Source organism: Oncorhynchus mykiss, chromosome 1, assembly GCF_013265735.2.
Source record: "Oncorhynchus mykiss isolate Arlee chromosome 1, USDA_OmykA_1.1, whole genome shotgun sequence".
Classification (NCBI taxonomy): Eukaryota; Metazoa; Chordata; class Actinopteri; order Salmoniformes; family Salmonidae; genus Oncorhynchus; species Oncorhynchus mykiss.
Genome location: NC_048565.1, coordinates 63,026,513 through 63,048,592, shown reverse-complemented (window position 1 = coordinate 63,048,592; position 22,080 = coordinate 63,026,513). Strand labels below are relative to the sequence as shown.

The window sequence follows — 22,080 nt, the reverse complement described above, 5'->3', positions numbered from 1 at the left end:
AGCCGACGGCCCAGACAGCACCCAATGAATCAGCAGCACACTGACACTGCCATCCTACCACCTGGAGCAGCCATCTGCTCGGCGACTCCCAATTCTCCTCTGTAATACCCTGCCTGCCCTGGGGACTGGAAACACTCAGAGAAATTGCTTTCCTCTGTGTGAAAGCAGTTCCCGAAGCAGCAGATCGGACAGTGAGTTGACAGACAGAATGTTCTGGTGCTCACCTCAGGCTTTTATTTACAATATTAACAGGTGCAGGACTAATTGGCCAATAAACTTTGTACAGAAAATAACAAACAGGATGTTGACAGAGACTTGAATAAATCACACACATTCTCAGTATAAACTATTGCCTATGACGAAACTCCGGTATAACTCTACACTGGCCAACATATTACCTGTCCAGCCTGCTCTCCCCCAGGCAAAAGCCAACTGAGTACCTAAACACTCTTTCCAGGAACTCCTTTCAGATAGGAATGTTCCATCATGATAGCCCCAAAACACATTTCTACCATAAAGGCCTAATTTCTCATGGATATATTAATATAACATTATAAACAACGGTTTTACATAAACACGCACACTTCAATAACTTGTGCCATAACTTCAACTTTAAGTCACGATACACATTCATGAAGTAATTCACCCCTGCAATAATGAATCACTTTGGTTATTCCCGTCAACCAATAAATGTTCCTTGGTGACAAGTGGACTAATTTGCCTGACACCGGCACTCCTACAAGGAGGCAGCGTGAGATGGGTTAAATGCTGTGATTATACTCTACCAACACTTCGATCATTCTAATAATATATTTCACATCACTAGAGCATGCACCTTTTAAATGGGCAGCTTTATTCACGGTAGAAACACTGTTAACAAGTTACATTGTTTTAGTAACTGTCGTGCACAACAAACACTTTGGCGCCTTCATGTCAAAGTATTGTTGGCAAACAAAATGCGCTACTCAATCCAAAATTCAGGTTTCTTGACTGTACCGTGAAGAGATACAAAGAGTCTCTTTTTTTCAACCAATAATTTGTTTCATTGTCTGCAAGTCAATAGACATGCGCTCAAAGACACTCTGGCATTTTATGTAACTTCACCGTGGCTTCAGCAGCCACATTATGACACGGCTTCCAGAGGTCGTGATGTCATACTCTGTCTGACGTGTGCTTCTTTTTTTTTCTCTCCACCTGAACTCAACACAGTATTCTGCTCAGGCAGACTCGATGGACACCCGAGGATAGTGTGCTAGTATTGCCTCAGTGGCTCTCTGGGGTTGTCAGTAGTGTTTAATTGATTAGTTAAGTCAGATTTTTTTTTAGCACATCTTGTTTCACGACTTGTGCCGTAGAGCTTTACCTGGGTTCCTCTGTGCGTTTATGTGCTAGGCTACATCACCGCACCTCACCCGGGGGCTGCCTCCTACCTTTTTTGAGATGAACACGGCTGCCTTCATTTGTATGCTTAGGATACATAAACATGTGCATTATAGTTTGAAGTAAGCACAGTGCTGCGCTCAATTGAACACAAAAACAACAGCGCTATGTTGCTGGCTCCTTCCTACAGTCTTCTAATGTAAAGTACTAGTCTGTGTTCTGGGCTTGATCACTGTGGCATAGGCCAACAGACAGACACGGGACTAAACAGCTTCTGTGTCTGGATTTATAGTCACCCATCTGACTGTGCTAAAAGTAGAAGTAAACTTTTAGAAAGGGGGGAAAAAATGTGTTTACTTCTCCATCAGTTGGGAATGGCTTTTAAGGGTGTTTCAGTGACTTTAATCAGCCTCAGAAACATGGCACTTTCGCAGCTCACAGACATTAGAGCACAACTTTCAATTGGTGTAATAAAGGCCGAGCTGAAGAGATGGGTGCTGGGTGGTAAGCTTGCCGACGTGTAGTTATTTTGTCGTTGCGCTCTGCTGATCCCAGCTCATTTGTTAGCCTGACAGGCGTTACTCATGTTCCTACTCTCAGGTCCGGGCCTCAGGTTAGTGCAGCATCACATTGATGGATTTACACCGTGGTGGATGTGTTTGGCTATAGCACACTTCTCGTGTTAGGTTTTTCTCTGCTTGTTTTGGGCTGTAAACTCGTGAGATTTCAAGTAGAAAAGTGCAGTTAGCCGTGGCACTGGTATGGTAAGTTAGCTAGAGTTTAAAAAAAAAAAATTTAACCTCAGCAACTGATGATTTCCACCCATGCTATCATTCTGATTTGGCCGGTGGTGTAAAATGAGGAACGGCGTGTCCTTGCTGGCTCTTCTGTGAGAGGGTAAAAAAAAGTGGGTTGGAACAGTGTGCCAACATGCCTGCCCGCCAGTGAGAAAGTGGGATGCAGTTGCAGTTTCTCTCGATCCCATCCACTCTCTTTTAATTATGTTAATTAGGAATTTGCTACCAAGCGCTGAAATGAATTGCTTCGCTTTCCTTTTTGCCAATAGCCATTAAGTGTGACCCAGTTCCCTCTGGCTGTGGATGGCGTAATGCTTAGGCACGGACAAAGCGGAAGGGATTCCGACGGTGTCATCAAAATATGCCCAGATTAATGTGTTGAAGAGGCATGAGATCAATCTGGTTGGCAAACATAGGTGCACTAAAGCACAACCCTGGAAAGTGGCAGAACTGACAGGATACAGGAGGCCAATGTGTTTAACTACTTTAAGAAATGAAAAGTGTTTGTTCCCCGTTGTGCCTGTTGGAAGCTTTGAGGTGACACGTCACACTTCCATTATTCCTTCAGGTCTCTGTTGCACCATCTCTACTGCACCATTGTTCCTACATTTGAGACCTGATTTCACGGCTTTCTCCAGAAATGGCAGCGTCACTATAGGCATTCAATGCAAATATGAAGTCCCTGGCGTTTTAGCCGTTGGCATTGCTGGATTATTTGACCAATTGTGGTCACCACCAATGTAACCTCAAATTTTTGGGGGCACTGAGCAAGTTTCAGCTCTGCTGAGCGCCAACTTGAACATTGGGAAAATTCTATGCAACTTCCAGCGAATGTTTACTGTGGACGCGGAGGCTGTGCCTGCTTTAAGTTTAAACAGTGGCTATGTAGGCTATGGAGAAAACATTTTAACATGGAAATAGCTGTTCTGTCATTCAGCCAATGTGTAGTGTTCAATTTAGGTCTACATTCCATGAGACTTTTGAAAGAGAGGAAAAAAAACATGCATGGCTTGACATTAACTTTTCATATAAAAATAAATAAAAATTATCCTCAGTTTTGTGATATCCAATTGGTTAGTTACAGTCTTGTCCCATCGCTGCAACTCCCTTACAGACTCGGGAGAGGCCAAGGTCTTTAGCCATGTGTCCTCCGAAACACGACCCTGCCAAGCCGCACTGCTCCTTGACACGCTGCTCGCTTATCCCGGAAGCCAGCCGCACCAATGTGTCAGGAGGAAACGCCGTCCAACTGGCGACCATGTCAACGTGCATGCGCCAATTGTTGCTTATTGCTGACTACAAATGATCTATAACTGGGCTAATAACTCACTAACTAGCAAAGGATATGAACAAATTGTGCACATGTGGCTACATGCAGCTCTCGTTTTGATCTCAAAACAAGCGCATCTACTCACGACCGCTCATGCTGTAAACACAGTCCAGTTCAAAGTAAGTGGCACAGATCCATATATGGCTATGGTATATTTGCATATAGGCCAACTGCAGCTCTGATTGTTAATGCCACACCGGTCTGTAAAGTATGGGCTGAGTAGTGCATGTTAATGCAATAGAATCGTACTCCAAAGGCATTCTGCCTACAACAAAATCTCTTGCATAGTTAGTTTTGTTTCTGTATGTTGCATTGAAAGCAGCTAATATTGCATTGATTCGGTCCCAATTGCCACAGTAAAGGGAAACGTTGATAGTGTTAACAGGGAAAACTCTAGAACTGTGGTCACCAACCTTTTCTGAGTTTAGATCACAGAGTCAAAATGCAAGCCGACATCTACCGCTCATATTTTTCTTTAACAGGAAAAACGTAAGCCTATTCAACATTAACCAATGAAATAGAGTACTGTTGCAATGAGGTTTGTGCAGTGAGCTTTAGGCTAGAGGTTGACCGATTTAATCGGAAGGGCCGATTTTCAAGTTTTCATAACAATAGGAAATCTGTATTTTTGGACAACGATTTGGCCGATTTTTTTTTATTTTTTATTTCTCTAAAAAAAAAAAAACGAACTTCTTGGTGACGGGGCAGTATTTTCACGTCCGGAAGAAATGCATGCCCAAATTCAACTGCCCGCTCCTCAACCTCAGAAAATAAGATATGCATATTATTAGTAGATTTGGATAGAAAACACTCAAGTTTCTAAAACGGTTTGAATCATGTCTGTGAGTATAACAGAACTTATGTAGCAGGCGTGGAATGGCCATTAAGACACTAACAGCTTAAAGGTGGTAGTCAATTTAAAGTCAGTTATGAAAACTTAGGAAACTAAAGAGGCCTTTCTACTGACTATGAAAAACACCAAAAGAAAGATGCCCAAGGTCCCTGCTCATCTGCGTGAACGTTCCTTAGGCATGCTGCAAGAAGGCATGAGGATTGCAGATATGGCCAGGGAAATAAATTGCAATGTCCGTACAACACCTGCATAGGATCAGTACATTCGAACATCACACCTGCAACGTTGGGTTTGTACCCATAGGCAATGTTGTTGCCAGTGATGGCAAAAACAACTGCCCGAGTTACACCAGGAACGCACAATCCCTCCATCAGTGCTCAGACTGTCCACAATAGGCTGAGAGAGGCTGGACTGAGGGCTTGTAGGCCTGTTGTAAGGCAGGCCCTCACCAGACATCACTGGCAACAATGTTGCCTATGGGCACAAACCCACCTTTGCTGGACCAGACAGGACTGGCAAAGTTCTCTTCACTGACGAGTCGCGGTTTCTTTTACTAGGGGTGATGGTCGGATTCCCGTTTATCGTCAAATTAATGTGCGTTACACTGAGGCCTCTGGATTGAGGTGGAGGGTCCGTCATGGTCTGGGCGGTGTATCACAGCATCATCGGACTGAGCTTGTTGTCATTGCAGGCAATCTCAACACTTCCTGCAGAATCATCCTGACCTAACCCTCCAGCATGACAATGCCACCAGCCATATTGCTCGTTCTGTGAGTGATTTCCTGCAAGACAGGAATGTCAGTGTTCTGCCATGGCCAGCAAAGAGCCCGGATATCAATCCCATTGAGCACATCTGGGACCTGTTGGATCGGAGGGCTAGGGCCATTCCCTGCAGAAATGTCTTGGAACTTGCAGGTGCCTTGGTGGAAGAGAACTGGCAAATCTGGTGCAGTCCATGAGGATATGCACTGCAGTACTTAATGCAGCTGCTGTCCACAACAGATACTGACTGTTGATTTTGAACCCCCCCCCCCCTGTTCAGGGACACGTTATTCAATTTCTGTTAGTCACATGTCTTCCTCCTAATGCAAGACAATGCTAGACCTCATGTGGCTGGAGTGTGTCAGCAGTTCCTGCAAGATGAAGGCATTGATGCTATGGACTGGCCCGCCCGTTCCCCAGACCTGAATCCAATTGAGCACATCTCGGACATCATGTCTCGCTCCATCCACCAACGCCACGTTGCACCACAGACTGTCCAGGAGTTGGCGGATGCTTTAGTCCAGGTCTGGGAGGAGATCCCTCAGGAGACCATCCGCCACCTCATCAGGAGCATGCCCAGGCGTTGTAGGGAGGTCATACAGGCAGGTGGAGGCCACACACACTACTGAGCCTCATTTTGACTTGTTTTAAGGACATTACATCAAAGTTGGATCAGCCTGTAGTGTGGTTTTCCACTTTAATTTTCAGTGTGACTCCAAATCCAGACCTCCATGGGTTGATACATTTGATTTCCATTGATCATTTTTGTGTGATTTTGTGGTCAGCACATTCAACTATGTAAAGAAAAAAGTATTTAATAAGAATATTTCATTCATACGGCCTCCCGGGTGGCGCAGTGGTTAAGGGCGCTGTACTGCAGCGCCAGCTGTGCCATCAGAGTCCCTGGGTTCGCGCCCAGGCTCTGTCGTAACCGGCCGCGACCGGGAGGTCCGTGGGGCGACGCACAATTGGCCTAGCGTCGCCCGGGTTAGGGAGGGCTTGTCTCATCGCGCACCAGCGACTCCTGTGGCGGGCTGGGCGCAGTGTGCGCTAACCAAGGTGGCCAGGTGCACGGTGTTTCCTCCGGCTGGCTTCCGGGTTGGATGTGCGCTGTGTTAAGAAGCAGTGCGGCTTGGTTGGTTGTGTATCGGAGGACGCATGACTTTCAACCTTCGTCTCTCCCGAGCCCGTACGGGAGTTGTAGCGATGAGACAAGATAGTAGCTACTACAACAATTGGATACCACGAAATTGGGGAGAAAAAGGGGTACAATTCAAAAAAATAAATAAATAGAATATTTAATTCATTCAGATCTAGGATGTGTTATTTTAGTGTTCCCTTTATTTTTTTGAGCACACAATTATTTATATTTTTTGGGTGGTCGGACATTTTACAGTGTAAACTTAAAACGACCATACATGTTAATCTATCACTCTTTGGACATAGGCGGCCCTGAAAAAACACTAAGGTGGCCCGCCCAATACCTTTCTATGCAGAAGAAACCCTGCAAGAGTAGTGGACAGTGTCTGTGTACTGATTTGGTGTCTCTCTGAAATCCCAGACCTTGGGCAACAGCACTTGAACATTGTTCATGTGGGAGGAAACCTGTCTGCCTAGGGAGACAAGTCTGAGTTGGATATGACCAGTGGTTCTGCTCCAGCAGAGGGGGATGGGCTCTGCTACAGGTGCCATGGCAACAGTGCCAAGTAGTGCCACATAATCAGCTCATTGGCCTCGTTGAGGATCACTAAAACATTCCACATTCAAAGTCAAACTGATGCTGTTGCCTCGGCCGGGTAACTCAAACAATGACGCAGCGTTAAAGTCTTCCAAGTGACACTTCGGGCATGTCGCCTACTTAAAAAATAAAAAAAATAAAGTAAAAAGAGAGCTCAGCATAGCCATCGATGAGGACAATCCTTCACATCAAAGAGACCTGATGTCCTGGACCCCTCTCTCCCTTTAGTGTCCTCCACTGGTCTCCTGTAAAGCAGGTTGCCTCCCGTCCCCGTAGATATTAAATTATTTCCCCTGATTGCTCTGGAATGTGAGAGAGGAGGATGGAAAAAGGTTAGATGAAGGTCATAGCTATTACTTGACTGTCTAAGGGGTCATATGGGGTAGGCTACTATATATGACAGAGTGGCTGCCTAATCTGATCTTGGACACAGGCCTGTTCCTATAGCATTGATACAGGCCTGTTCTTATGACAGTTAGAGACAGGTTCACACACATGGTCTCCCTCTAACACTGTGAAGGTGTTCCACAGCCATGGTAAAATTGGCAGTCTTCATCTAAATAACAATCCATTTCTCTCCTCTGCCTAATCCTCTTTTGCTACACATTCCAGCGCAAATGTTTTCCAGTCAAACCCAATACTTCACATGCTTTTGCTCTGAGCACAACAGGAATGCTGAGTAAAGGAAGCTCATTCTTTTGAGCGTTTCCACGTTGCTGAAATCACATTACTCATTGTACTTTAATAATGTCTCACAACGGTGTCTTTCTTTGGTTTATTCTGTGTGCTTTTCCTCACTGTTGAAGTTACCTTACTCGTTGAATATCTCACGATTGTGGCCTATGTGCGTGCCTACATGTATCTACACTACAAGGTCAAAGGTATGTGGACACCCCTTCACATTAGTGGACTCTGCGATTTCAGTCACACCCGTTGCTGACAGGTGTATAAAATCGAGCACAGAGCCATGCAATCTCCATAGACGAACACTGGCAGTATAATGGCCTTACTGAAGAGCTCAGTGACTTTCAATGTGGCGTCGTCCATAGGATGCCACCTTTCCACATTTCTGCCTTGCTAGAGCTGCCCCGGTCAACTGTAACTGCTGTTGTTGTGAAGTGAAAACGTCTTGGAGCAACACCGGCTCAGTCGGGAAGTGGACACAGAACGGGACCACAAAGTGCTGAAGCCTGTAAAAATCATCTTTCCTCGATTGCAACACTCACTACAGAGTTCCTAACTGCTTCTGGAAGCAACGTCAGCACAAGAACTGTTCGTCAGGAGCTTCATTTCATGGGTTTCCATGGCTGAGCAGCCACATACAAGCCTAAGCTCGCCATGTGCAATGCCGAGTGTTGGCTGGAGTGGTGTAAAGCTCGCCGCCATTGGACTCTGGAGCAGTGGAAACGCGTTGTCTGGAGCGATGAATCACGCTTCACCATCTGGCTGTCTGACGGACAAATCTGGATTTGGCGGATGCCAGGAGAACACTACCTGCCCTAATGCATAGTGCCACCTGTAAAGTTTGGTGGAGGAGGAATAATGGTGTGAGGCTGTTTTTCATGGTTTAGGCTAGGCATCTTTAGTTCCAGTGAAGGGAAATCTTAATCGTACAGCATACATTCTAGATTATTCTATGCTTCCCACTTTGGCAACAGTTTCCTGTTTCAGCATGAAAATGCCCCCATGCACAAAGCAAGGTCCATACAGAAATGGTTTGTTCAGATCGATGTGGAAGAACTTGACTGGCCTGCACAGAGCCCTGGCCTCAACCCCATCGAACACCATTGTGAAAAATTGGAATGCCAACTGCCAGCCAGGCCTAATTGCCCAACATCAGTGCCCGAGCTCACTAATACTCTTGTGGCTGATTGGAAGCAAGTCCCAGCAGCAGTGTTCCAACATCTAGTGGAAAGCCTTCCCAGAGTGGAGGGAGGCTGTTATAGCAGCAAAGGGCAGCAAACTCCATATTAATGCCCCATGACATTTGGAATGAGATGTTGGACGAGCAGGCGTCCACATACTTTTGACCATGTAGCGTATGTGTTTTTCCTCATTACTGAAGACATCACTTTCTCATTTGTACTTCAAGTAGGGCTACTTTCATTGTACACGGGTTAGTGTCTGCGAGTAGGGTGGATGGTGTATACCACAGGTGTCAAATTCATTCCACAGAGGGTCGAGTGTTTGCACTCCTCCCTGGTACTTGATTGATGAATTAAGGCGCTCTCCTCACCTGGTTGTCTCGGTCAGTGGCGGCCAAACTGTGGCGCGCGAGGGTGCATTTTCAAAATTGGGTAGTGCATCAGTTTTCCACATGTCAGTCATTACATACCTTTTTAGAGAGCTTATTATAACTTGTTAGAAACGTTCAGATCTGCTAAAGTTTTTTTGTTTTTTTTTAGGCCATAGATTTTGTTGTAATGTTTTGTTTGAAGCTATCAAATATCACACATGAGACATGGCACAATGTATAGAATTGTAAGAAAATGAGCTTTAAAACAGTGAATGTTCTCTGCACCCCTTGACAAAATGTGTAGACTTGCAGGAAATTAGCATTAAACCTGCAAAATGTTCTCTCTGCCAACAAAGAAGTGTGTGAACAGTGCTTGTGCCCATAGAAATGGATGTGCGTGTTTGGGGCGGGGAGCGGGATGTTCCCCAATGCTTGAAGTGGGGCCGGAGTGTAAACATTTGGGATTCCCTAGTCTAGGTCTTAATTGAAAGAAAAAAACAGCAGACACTAGGGCATCCATGGAATGACTGACACCCTCACTAAGCATTCTAAAGTACCACCAGGAATCTTATGACCCCTGCTGGAGAGACAATCCCAAACTGTCATCTGTTAGGGACTCTTCTTTACTCCACCTCAGCATGAGCTATTTGTAGAGTTCTAGACAGGCTCTGCTTTGCCCTTTTTCACTGTAAAAACATAACATAAGTAACACAAATGGCCAGTGATTGAAAACCGACACTACGGTGTGCCCTAATGAATATGACCCAGGCCACAACACCCTTCCAAACCCTGTTTTTACAATCGGTAACAGACACTATCTTTCTGTATCCCTCCAGGGCCGGTGGTGTATGTGCTAGACCTGGCGGACCGGCTAATCTCCAAGGCCTGTCCCTTCACCGCCGCTGGCATCATGGTGGGCTCCATTTACTGGACCGCTGTCACCTACGGGGCCGTCACTGTCATGCAGGTGAGACCATAAAAATAAAACGCGCACACACACACGGCTGTGTTTATTAACAGACTACGGCTTGACCATGGTGTCCCCTCTGTCCCTGTGCCCAGGTGGTGGGCCATAAGGAGGGCCTGGACGTGATGGAGCGGGCAGACCCCCTGTTCCTGCTCATCGGCCTGCCCACCATCCCCGTCATGCTGATCCTGGGGAAGATGATCCGCTGGGAGGACTACGTGCTGCGCTTCTGGAGGAAGTACTCCAATAAGCTGCAGATCCTCAACAGCATCTTCCCAGGTCAGAAAGGACACATTGGTAGGGATGCCCACCGTTTCGCAACACCAGTGTTATACTAAAATGGGTGGAGTTCAGCTTATTCATTGTGTGTGTGTGTGTGTGTGTCTGTATGATGAAGAGTGGGTGATAAAGATCTTGATAGATGATGCTACCTGTGTTAAAGACTGTAAACTAATTTTGTGCACAACATTGAGCTTTTTGTGCGCATGATGTCTGATCATTTATTTTGTGTGAACACTGTGGCTTTCCCAGGGTGTGTGCAGTGTTTGTTGGGGATAAAAGAGTACTACGAGGTGGTCCGTCCATTGGGTGTCTGGTGGTGGTGGGTAGGTCCGGGGGGGGGGGGGGTTCCCACTGATCTCATCAAGGTAGTGATTGGTGCGGGGAGAAACCCGACAACCTTTTCTCTCTCCAGGCTCAGCTTGCTGGGCAAAAGCACTCCTCTACCCCCAGTCGGCTGCCCGAACTAGAGATACCAACTCAAACTGGTACAGACTGATGCATATACTCATCACTTGATGAATGTGCTTTTGTGTCTATTGTGCGGCATATCTTGCTTTGTGAAGATGTATTGGCAAAACATCAACACCCACAATGCACCAAACCCCATCCTTACCCTGCCCCCTCCTCTCGGTCTCTCTCAGGGATTGGGTGTCCAGTGCCTCGTATCCCGGCAGAGGCCAGCCCCCTGGCAGACCACGTGTCAGCCACTAGAATCCTATGTGGCGCTTTGGTCTTTCCCACCATCGCCACCATCGTAGGCAAACTCATGTTCAGCAGCGTCAACTCCAACCTGCAGAGGACCATCCTGGTGGGTAACAAAAACAAACATGTGTGTCATGTCAGTCATACACAAAGAGACTGTGGGCCTGGGTCATTGTAGTTATCTCCTATTTAGTGATTGCAGGGTTTTTGGAATGGCTATACAGTGCATTCGGAAAGTATTCAGACCTCTTGCTTTTTTCCCACATTTTGTTACGTTACAGCCTTTTTCAAAAATGTATTAAATAAAACATTGTCCTCATCAATCTACACACAATACCCCATAATGACCAAGCGAAAACAGGTTATTTTTTCCTACTCACATTTATAAAAAAACAAATACCTTATTTACATAAGTATTCAGACACTTTGCTATTGAGCTCAGGTGCATTCTGTTTCCATTGATAATCCTTCAGATGTTTCTACAACTTGATTGGAGTCCACTTGTTGTAAATTCAATTGATTGGACATGATTTGGAAAAGCACACACCTGTCTATATAAGGTCCCACAGTTGACAGTGCATGTCAGAGAAAGAAAACAAGCCATGAGGTCGAAGGAATTGTCCGTAGAGCTCAGAGACAGGATTGTGTTGAGGCACAGATCTGGGGAAGGTTACCAAAACATTTCTACAGCATTGAAGGTCCCCAAGAACACAGTGGCCCCCATCATTCTTAAATGGAAGAAGTTTGGAACCCCCAAGACTTTTCCTAGAGCTGGCCGCCTGGCCAAACTGAGCAATCGGGGGAGAAGGGCATTGGTCAGGGAGGTGACCAAGAAAACCCTATGGTCACTCTGACATAGCTCCAGAGTTCCTCTGTGGAGATGGGAGAACCTTCCAGAAATACAACCATCTCGGCAGCACTCCACCAATCAGGGCATTATGGTAGAGTGGCCATACCATGAGAAACACAATTCTCTGGTCTGATGAAACCAAGATTGAACACTTTGGCTTGAATGCCAAGCGTCATGTCTGAAGGAAACCTGGCACCATCCCTACGTTGAAGCATGATGGTGGAAGCATCATGCTGTGGAGGATGTTTTTCAGTGGCAGGGACTGGGAGGCTAGTCAGGATTGAGGGAAAGATTAATGGAGCAAAGTACAGAGAGACCCTTGATGAAAACCTGCTCCAGAGCACTCAGGACCTCAGACTGGGGCCCTAAGCACACAGCCAAGACAACACAGGAGTGGCTTCTGGACAAGTCTCAATGTCCTTGAGTGGCCCAGCCAGAGCCCGGATTTGAACCCAATCTAATATCTCTGGGGTTTCTCCTAGTCTCTCCAAAAACAGGTATTCCTAGCTTGTAGCGTCATACCCAAGAAGACTCGAGGCTGTAATCGCTGCCAAAGGAGCTTCAACAAAGTACTGAGTAATGGGTCAGAACACTTATGTAAATGTGATATTTCGACAAACCTGTTTTTGCTTTTGTCATTATGGGGTATTGTGTGTAGATTGATGAGGGGGAAAAAACATTTGAATCCATTTTTTAATAAGGCTGTAACATAACAAAATGTGGAAAAAGTCAAGGGGTCTGAATACTTTCCGAATGCACTGTACCTATACTATCTCCTCCCTCCTTCTGGCCCATTCTGAGGTAACTATTCCCCTACTTTTATTCTAGTCTCAGAGCGAGTGATGTTTGAAAAGCTATTAGCGGTGCGCACACCGCTAACTAGCTAGCCATTTCACATTGGTTACACCAGCCTAATCTCGGGATTTGATAGGCTTGAAGTCACAAACAGCGCAATGATTGACGCACAACGAAGAGCTGCTGGCAAAATGCATGAAAGTGCTGTTTGAATGAATGCTTACGGGCCTGCGGCTGCCTACCACCGCTCAGTCAGATACTTGTATGCTCAGTCAGATTATATGCGACCCAGGACACGCTAGATATACTAGTAATCTCATCAACCATGTGTAGTTAACTAGTGATTTATGATTGATTGTTTTTTATAAAATAAGTTTAATGCTAGCTAGCAACTTACCTTGGCTTACTGCATTCGCGTAACAGGCAGTCTCCTTGTGGAGTGCAACGAGAGGCAGGTGGTTATAGCATTGGACTAGTTATTGTAAGGTTGCAACAATCTTGCAACCTTACAGTTAATGAGACTGATCCCCCGACAAGGTGAAAATCTGTCGTTCTGACCCTGAACGAGGCAGTTAACCCACCGTTCCTAGGCCGTCATTGAAAATAAGAATGTGTTCTTAACTGATTTGCCTAGTTAAATAAAGGTGTAAAAAATACAGATTTCCGATTGAAAACTTGAAATCGTCCCTATTTAATCGGTCGACCTCTACTCCAAACACATTTTTGCTAAGAGCAGCTGTTTAGTTTGTTAAACAAAGGTTAGCCATGTGTTGGCAAAAATGTATGTCCAAGTCAAGAAAGTTTACCAGCGTGAATTGCCTCCAATGAGTGTAATTTGCGAGAAATTAAGTTGACATCATTAGAAATTATATTCTCCTCTTTTACTGTAGGTATGTAATTCAAAATGTGTTTATTCTGTTGCTAGCAATATTCATACCAAAAATAATGTTTTATATACACTGAATAGAAATATGAATGGGTCCAACATGTAAAGTGTTGGTCCCATGTTTGAAATTTGAAATAAAAGTTGAAATTTAAAAAAATCCCAGAAATGTTGTGCATAAATTTGTTTACATCCCTGTTAGTGAGAATTTATCCTTTTCCATCCACCTGACAGGTGTGACATACAGTGCCTTGCGAAAGTATTCGGCCCCCTTGAACTTTGCGACCTTTTGCCACATTTCAGGCTTCAAACATAAAGATATAAAACTGTATTTTTTTGTGAAGAATCAACAACAAGTGGGACACAATCATGAAGTGGAACGCCATTTATTGGATATTTCAAACTTTTTTAACAAATCAAAAACTGAAAAATTGGGCGTGCAAAATTATTCAGCCCCTTTACTTTCAGTGCAGCAAACTCTCTCCAGAAGTTCAGTGAGGATCTCTGAATGATCCAATGTTGACCTAAATGACTAATGATGATAAATACAATCCACCTGTGTGTAATCAAGTCTCCGTATAAATGCACCTGCACTGTGATAGTCTCAGAGGTCCGTTAAAAGCGCAGAGAGCATCATGAAGAACAAGGAACACACCAGGCAGGTCCGAGATACTGTTGTGAAGAAGTTTAAAGCCGGATTTGGATAAAAAAATATTTCCCAAGCTTTAAACATCCCAAGGAGCACTGTGCAAGCGATAATATTGAAATGGAAGGAGTATCAGACCACTGCAAATCTACCAAGACCTGGCCGTCCCTCTAAACTTTCAGCTCATACAAGGAGAAGACTGATCAGAGATGCAGCCAAGAGGATCATGATCACTCTGGGTGAACTGCAGAGATCTACAGCTGAGGTGGGAGACTCTGTCCATAGGACAACAATCAGTCGTATATTGCACAAATCTGGCCTTTATGGAAGAGTGGCAAGAAGAAAGCCATTTCTTAAAGATATCCATAAAAAGTGTCGTTTAAAGTTTGCCACAAGGACCCTGGAAGACACACCAAACATGTGGAAGAAGGTGCTCTGGTCAGATGAAACCAAAATTGAACTTTTTGGCAACAATGCAAAACGCTATGTTTGGCATAAAAGCAACACAGCTGAACACACCATCCCCACTGTCAAACATGGTGGTGGCAGCATCATGGTTTGGGCCTGCTTTTCTTCAGCAGGGACAGGGAAGATGGTTAAAATTGATGGGAAGATGGATGGAGCCAAATACAGGACCATTCTGGAAGAAAGCCTGATGGAGTCTGCAAAAGACCTGAGACTGGGACGGAGATTTGTCTTCCAACAAGACAATGATCCAAAACATAAAGCAAAATCTACAATGGAATGGTTCAAAAATAAACATATCCAAGTGTTAGAATGGCCAAGTCAAAGTCCAGACCTGAATCCAATCGAGAATCTGTGGAAAGAACTGAAAACTGCTGTTCACAAATGCTCTCCATCCAACCTCACTGAGCTCGAGCTGTTTTGCAAGGAGGAATGGGAAAACATTTCAGTCTCTCGATGTGCAAAACTGATAGAGACATACCCCAAGCGACTTACAGCTGTAATCGCAGCAAAAGGTGGCGCTACAAAGTATTAACTTAAGGGGGCTGAATAATTTTGCACACCCAATTTTTCAGTTTTTGATTTGTTAAAAAAGTTTGAAATATCCAATAAATGTCGTTCCACTTCATGATTGTGTCCCACTTGTTGTTGATTCTTCACAAAAAAATACAGTTTTATATGTTTATGTTTGAAGCCTGAAATGTGGCAAAAGGTTGCAAAGTTCAAGGGGGCCGAATACTTTCGCAAGGCACTGTATCAAGAAGCACGATCATTACATAGGTGCACCTTGTGCTAGAGATAGTAAAGGCCACTCTAAAATGTTCAGTTTTGTCACACAATGCCACAGATGTCTCACGTTTTGAGGGAGTGTGCAATTGACCGCAGGAATGACCACCAGAGCTGTTGCCAGATAATTGAATGTTAATTTCTCTAAGCTGCCTCCAATGTCGTTTTTAGAGAATTTTGCAGTACGTCCAACCGGCCTCACAACCGCAGACCACGTGTAACCACGCCAGCCCAGGACTTCCACATCCGGCTTTTCCCCCTTGTGGGATCATCTGGGGGTGCTGAGGAGTATTTCTGTCTGTAATAAAGCCCTTTTGTGGGGGAAAACTCAATCTGATTGGCTGGCCCTGGCTCCCCAAATCCCTCTAAGGCCCACCCATGGCTGCACCCCTGCCCATGCATGTGAAATCCATGGATTAGGGCCTAATTCATTCATTTCAATTGACTGATTTCCTAATGAAATGTAACTCAGTAAAATATTTGAATGTTGTTTTATATTTTTGCGGACCCTCTGCAGCACCCCCAGTTGAATACCCTTGTTTTAGACACACACTCACACACCTGAGAGTGCGCTTCCAGCCAGGTAACCAAAGTGCCAGGGCTTGTCTGTTATATGACCTGCGCTTCCCCTTCTGGACATTCCGTCTCCTCTGCCCCACACAGACCCTCACAATCAGGTTCCCTTTAACCCCCTAAAGTCGATGTCTGCACCCCCGCAGAAATCTAATTAGCATAAATTCAACAAAAAAATGTCAGTTTAAGCTAGAGATGTATCTCAATCCGCCTATGTCGCACTTCCGCATCTGTGGTGAAAGGTGAGAGCTAGAGCGGTGTTTGTCAGACCTCAAGACTCCATCCCTCACCCTGACCTTTTGATCTTTGTGTCCTGTCTGCAGGGTGGGATTGCGTTTGTGGCCGTCAAGGGAGCGTTTAAGGTGTACTTCAAACAGCAGCAGTACCAGAGGCAAGCCCACCGCAAGATCCTCAACTTCCCCGAGGCAGAGGAAGCCTGGACAGACAGACAGACACACTGACACAAAGGGGGAGTGGGTGGAGCGGAACAGTGAACTCTGAGCAGGAACACTGTCGGACAGACACAGGGATCATTGCTGCCCCCTACCTCTTGTACCCCTCTGAGCAGCCTCGCCTCACATTCTGTTTCTGCTCTCTGCAGAGTCATTGTCCTATGCTGCTGACATTTGTGCTGTATGACTATCGCCATGATCTGTTGCGTTTTTAAAACACGTAGACTAATACAGACATGCGCGGACGCAGACACACACACTTATGCATATTGCACACAGGAATGTGACTGCCGCACTGCAGTAGCGAGTTGAGTATTTTTTTTTACATAACCAGTGCTTGCTTATTTTTAGATAAATCTGGGACAGGTGTAATTATTAGGCAGGAAAGTTTTAGAAATAAATTGCCAATGTGAATGGTTTAATGAGGAATATTGCTTTCCTGTGTTTTCAGAGAAATAAGAATAAAGTATCTTTATCACTAAGAGATTATTATTTGAAGGAACATCTTGCCTGCTGCTCTCTTCAGACATTGCCACTCATGTTTCCATTGGTGAAAATGCATAGTCATCATTCATCTATTTTAGAAGCATAGTACGAACCTCCATGAAAGTGTGATTGTCTACATATTTCATTTATTCTGCAATTGCTGTATCGGATTCAACTTTTGAGGGTGTTTTTTACTCGTATGCCTCAAGTGTTCCCACTAATTCTATTTTTAGTTATTTGTAAGAGATTTTTTTTCCCCCAAGCATCTATAACCCTATAGGTCACTTCTATTTTTTTTCTTATGAAATACCCAATCAGTGCACAGATGTCTTCTACTCCATGGGTTGAGAGCGAATTCAATGTGCAAGCGGCTCATATAGACCTGACGCATGCTGTCTACTGAATGAAGACGTGATTGACGCATATCTTTTAACCCAAATCACAATACGCCACATAATTCCTTATTTTTGTGCATTTGCAGAACCAGTATACAGGTGGTCTAAGGTGCTGCCTCCGGAACACATACACCATGGGTTTGAATCTGGTCCACTGCTATTTGTAGCAACTCTCCATCTATCTTGTCCAATAAACAAATGTGAGAACTGCCCCACTCCTTAAATCTAATGGTGTGAAAGGCATGCTATAAACCAACCACTAGAATATTAATTTAGCATGGTAGATGGATGTAATCGCTGGTCAGCTCAGCTTTTAAATTCACTGTAAAGAAAATGTATTGTGACTTAAGTTGAATTTTTATAGTTTCATGGTAGATTAAATGTATTTTTTCTAACCTTGAAGTGGATGTGTTGAGTCTAAGGTCCAGATGCAATCAATTCCTTAGACATGAACAAGGGGCTACTATGGCTGTAAAACAGCTTGAATGAACCACCATTTCGTAGCATGTTGATGTATAGTGTGATCTTCGGAGGCAGCTATATCTGGGATACAAATCCTGCGTTGACATATTTCAATAACAGACAACTATTTGTTCCAGTATACAGTGATTTATTAGATAAACACAGGAGAAAATGTAAGACTTAAGCACTCCTGCATTACTGAGCCCTGAACGTCTGCAGTAACTCAACCAGCCAATTAACAGCAGTGTCTCACTGAACCGCCTTCCATTTGATCAGGCTGGTATTCAGTAGGGCACAGCGTAGCAAAACATTTTGCAACAAAATCAAAACAAGCGTTTATCAGACAAGTTCAGGTAGTCCCTCTGTTTGGTGCCTAATGAATGCAACCCAGTATCGCAAAATGAACCTGCACAGTTATTCCCATTTGAGTGTATACGGATTACTTATGGAAACTATTGAGGAAAAACTGCTTGGTTTCCCCCTAAATACATTAGCAAGCAATGACTACTGGTTGCAAGAGACTGTTATTCCTACCAAAGGAACACAGCCTGCAGGTCAGTTATTGGTCCCTACCATTGTAAGGTAAGCACAGAACAAACCAGTGGAATTCAAGGGAATGTTCAGTATACAGCTGTACTTCCTTTAGAAAAAAGTTAACATAAATCCATAAGAAATGTTAGTTTCTACCTTGTGGTAAAACACATTACGTTAACCTTAGTTGATATATAGGCCTGAGAACATATGGGAGACATTTGCTGTATCAAAGAGTAGTTTGACTTGGCAAGGCTTGTTAACACCTGAGAGACTAGGCCATGGTATAGAGACAGACACTGACATGAGTACTATCCATGCATCACATGCCAGTTCCACCTTTCAGTGTGTCCATTAGGCTGGATGAGAACAAGGACTCAAGAATGCAGTGTCCCCCACTTCTACGTAACAGTACAGAGGCCATTAGTGTGTTTAAAACCACACTACTCTCAGGTTCCCCAGTTTATTGCTTAGTGAAGTGCATATTGAGAAACACAGGCCCGACTACACCTTCACCCTCCATACATAGGCCTCTATTGAAACCCTTCAGACAAAATATGATTTTAAAGGGTGTCCTGAGAAAAGACTAACTGTTTACCCCACCAGACATTCTATAGCAGTCCTTTGTTTATCTGAAGGATAGCATCTTTAAGATTAAAATGACCCCAATCCTGACCAACAGAGGCAAAGTGCAGTTGGCTGGCTGTCAAAGACCAGACACTGCTGTGATATGTGTATCCAGCCACAGTTGTGCATCTATTGGTCCAGATTGGTAGTAGACCATCCCCCACCCCCTTTTAAAAAGGTACAACCTTTGTCTCAAATGGAGAAAGATGGGGGGGGCGGACGGACACCTATGCAATAAATCACTAGTCGAACACAATTCAGATTAAAGTATTAACAAGCATAAAAGCTATAAAAAGAAAAATGTATAACTCCAAACAAGTAATTAACATAAATGACAGACATTTAAATATGTTTATTTTTCTTCAATCTCAAATAAAAGCAAACGATTAGAGGGACCCTGAGATGATGCTTGGATAATACAACCCTATAGAGCACTAGTTCAAAAGAAAAGCTTCATGGGACACCTCTCCACCAAATTGGCCCTGACATCTTACCAGTTTAAAAAATAAATAGAGTCAGATCTCAAAACCTGTACATCATGGATTAAAACAGAATCGTTTCCATAAGGCTGATCAACTGAAATGGTGTCCAAAATAGTGTGTTTCACATTCATCTTATTTAAACACAGTCTTTGTGATATCAACTCAGGGAGTTGTCACTGTGCCTTGATGCGTCGCACGTGTACATAAGAAAGTATGTGTCCGGCATGTCTAAAATGATATTATGTACACCCTTTGCAGAGCTATCCTCCTACACCTCAAAAGCTTCACATAATCATCATTAACCAACAGTTTACTCTCACCACAGCCGCATGTCCTTGTGGCTAAATCAACTAAAAACACTTCCATTATAAAGTGTCAAGGGGTACTTGTACTGGTTTACAGGGTTCCCGGCCTTGTGGTTGTTTAAGTTATTACTATTCCTCTATAATAGGAGCCCTGCTTCAACATTCTATACATTTTTGCGAATGTGTGTTGGTGGGGTTTTCCATGAGACTAAAATTGTGTGACCTCTACTCTTACACGGAGCTATGATGAGATCCACAGCCAAGTTGTGGGAATCAAACACATTTCCAAGTGCCTCTAGTAGCCTCCAGCCTACCACACACAGATACACACATGCAGGCTTAGTCAGATGAGTGTGTTCCTGACTCCTGTTGCCTCGGGGGGACAGAGTGGGGAGGACAGAGCAGGGCACCCCCCACCACAGTGCTCCCATGCTGCTCTGGGGGCAGGGCTGCCCGATCCTCACAGTTTGGCAGCCATGAAGTTGATGTGGGGCTTGGCCAGGGGAAAGAGGGGAAGGCTCCTCTTGAACTCGGTCATGTCCTGGACCAACGTAGGCTGTACACAGATGGACAGGTCAGTGTATTACAGACGTTAACACATCACCCAAAAAGTTACATAATTCTTCCAATTCTCTATTACAGACGCACTCTCCTCCTGTATTATAAAAGGATGACTACATTACCTGTGGCAAGGAGGGGGCAGGGACCAGGTTGACGTCATTCTGGGCAGGGAACTCGCCCACGACTGGGCCTAAAGAAAAGGACAGAGACATTTAAAAACAGTCAAAGCAACACATTCACACGGACAAACTGAACTTCTATCCCCCCCAAAAAACTCTCCATCACTTGTGCAGTACTCACAGGAGTCCATCTCCCTAGACAGGACATGCACAGACACCTTGTGCCTCTTGGGTGCATCCACAGCCAACAGATCCTACAGAGAGAGAGAGACAAGAGTTAGATAGAGACACAGAGAAGAGACAGCATTTAATTGAAGTCACTGTCTGCGAAAAATGTATTATAATGGGGTGAAGAAAGTTTCCAGTCTCCTACATCGGAACAAAGTGGATTCCAGTCATAAATCTGTGGAGGGGGGGGGTATGGTGAAATGTATTACGCAATGCAAATATTCTGCATGGGGCCTGTGTTGCTTCTGCTGAGGTAGAAGTCTTTCATTGCTTCGCTATCCTTGGTCCCCTTATCCTCTTGAAACACCACCCTGACAGTGACGCACCCCCTTGTTATGGTTGTGGATCAGTGGCAGTCAGTGCAGTTTAAGATTAGGGAGGATGATTTTTTTTTCATGAGCATGGCCTTATTTCTATTACAGCATATTGGATGACTGTCATTCATATTTCATTCACCCAGTTCAATGTAAAAGTGATAGGTTTAGGCTACTACATGATACTCAATTTCCCTATACCCATCAGGTTGCTACAACATTTCAAGAGGTCGAGAGAAAGAAAAAAAATTGAGGTAACAGATAGTGACACATTCAATACCATCTTGCACACTCTTGCCTGCATCTAGCTGATCTAGGGTGTAATCATTAGTTCAACAGTTGCAAACGAGAGTTTCTATTGGACAAATTCATGCATGTTTATCCCCGTTTCGATCCATTTGCTTCCATTTAAGAAACTTTCCCCCACAGAATCGGCAGAATGAATACACCCCTGATCACACGTAAACACAGTTCACTTTCATAGCAGCCAAGGTTGCTCTCCTCTCACCTGTTCCTTTTGCTTGTTGACTTTAATGCAACAGCTATATGTGACCAGACAAAAAAAAACTTTCCAAGCCAAACCATATCATAACCGCTACCCACAGCTTTGGGCTCCCCGAGGAGCGCAGCAGTCTACGGCACTGCATCGCAGTGCAAAAGGCATCACTACAGACCCTGGTTCCGATTCCAGGCTGTATCACATCTGGCCGTGATTGGGAGCCCCGTGGGGTGGCGCATAATTGGCCCAGCGTCGTCCGGGTTTGGTTGGGGTAGGCCGTAAGTGTAAATAAGAATTTGTCCTTTACTTGTTATGGCTGCAATCCTACTAACGGGACAAGTGTCATCAACAACCGCTGAATAGCATAGCGCTACATTCAATAAATATTACTATAACTATTTATATTCATGAAATCACAAGTGCAATATAGGAAAACATAGCTTAGCCTTTTGTTAATCCACCTGTCGTGTCAGATTTTGAAATGATGCTTTACAGCGAAAGCAATCCAAGCATTTGTGTAAATTTATCGATCGCACGACAAAACATTAAGTACACTTAGCATCAGGTAGCTTGG

The 22,080-nt window shown here is 44.4% G+C and overlaps 2 protein-coding genes across 5 annotated transcripts in view; one reads left to right on the top strand and one right to left on the bottom strand.

Annotated features, from left to right (window-relative positions):
- march5b (membrane-associated ring finger (C3HC4) 5b) overlaps positions 1 to 16,999 on the top strand; it is a 43,747-nt gene extending 26,748 nt beyond the window's left edge. The window contains exons 3-6 of one of the 2 annotated variants that reach the window (XM_021573327.2): positions 9,933 to 10,063; positions 10,159 to 10,342; positions 10,987 to 11,153; positions 16,369 to 16,999. In XM_021573327.2, coding sequence (XP_021429002.1) covers positions 9,933 to 10,063; positions 10,159 to 10,342; positions 10,987 to 11,153; positions 16,369 to 16,506 — 620 coding nt within the window. In that variant the 3' untranslated portion in view covers positions 16,507 to 16,999. 2 annotated transcript variants of the gene reach the window in all.
- A 972-nt stretch (positions 17,000 to 17,971) lies between these two features.
- Positions 17,972 to 22,080, bottom strand: part of ide (insulin-degrading enzyme) — a 46,679-nt gene continuing 42,570 nt past the window's right edge. For all 3 annotated transcript variants that reach the window (XM_036982397.1, XM_036982406.1, XM_036982424.1), the window contains 3 exons: positions 20,647 to 20,719; positions 20,469 to 20,536; positions 17,972 to 20,341 (listed from right to left, as the gene is read on the bottom strand). In XM_036982397.1, the coding sequence (XP_036838292.1) occupies positions 20,246 to 20,341; positions 20,469 to 20,536; positions 20,647 to 20,719 (237 nt within the window). In that variant the 3' untranslated portion in view covers positions 17,972 to 20,245. The remainder of the gene's footprint in view (positions 20,342 to 20,468; positions 20,537 to 20,646; positions 20,720 to 22,080) is intronic.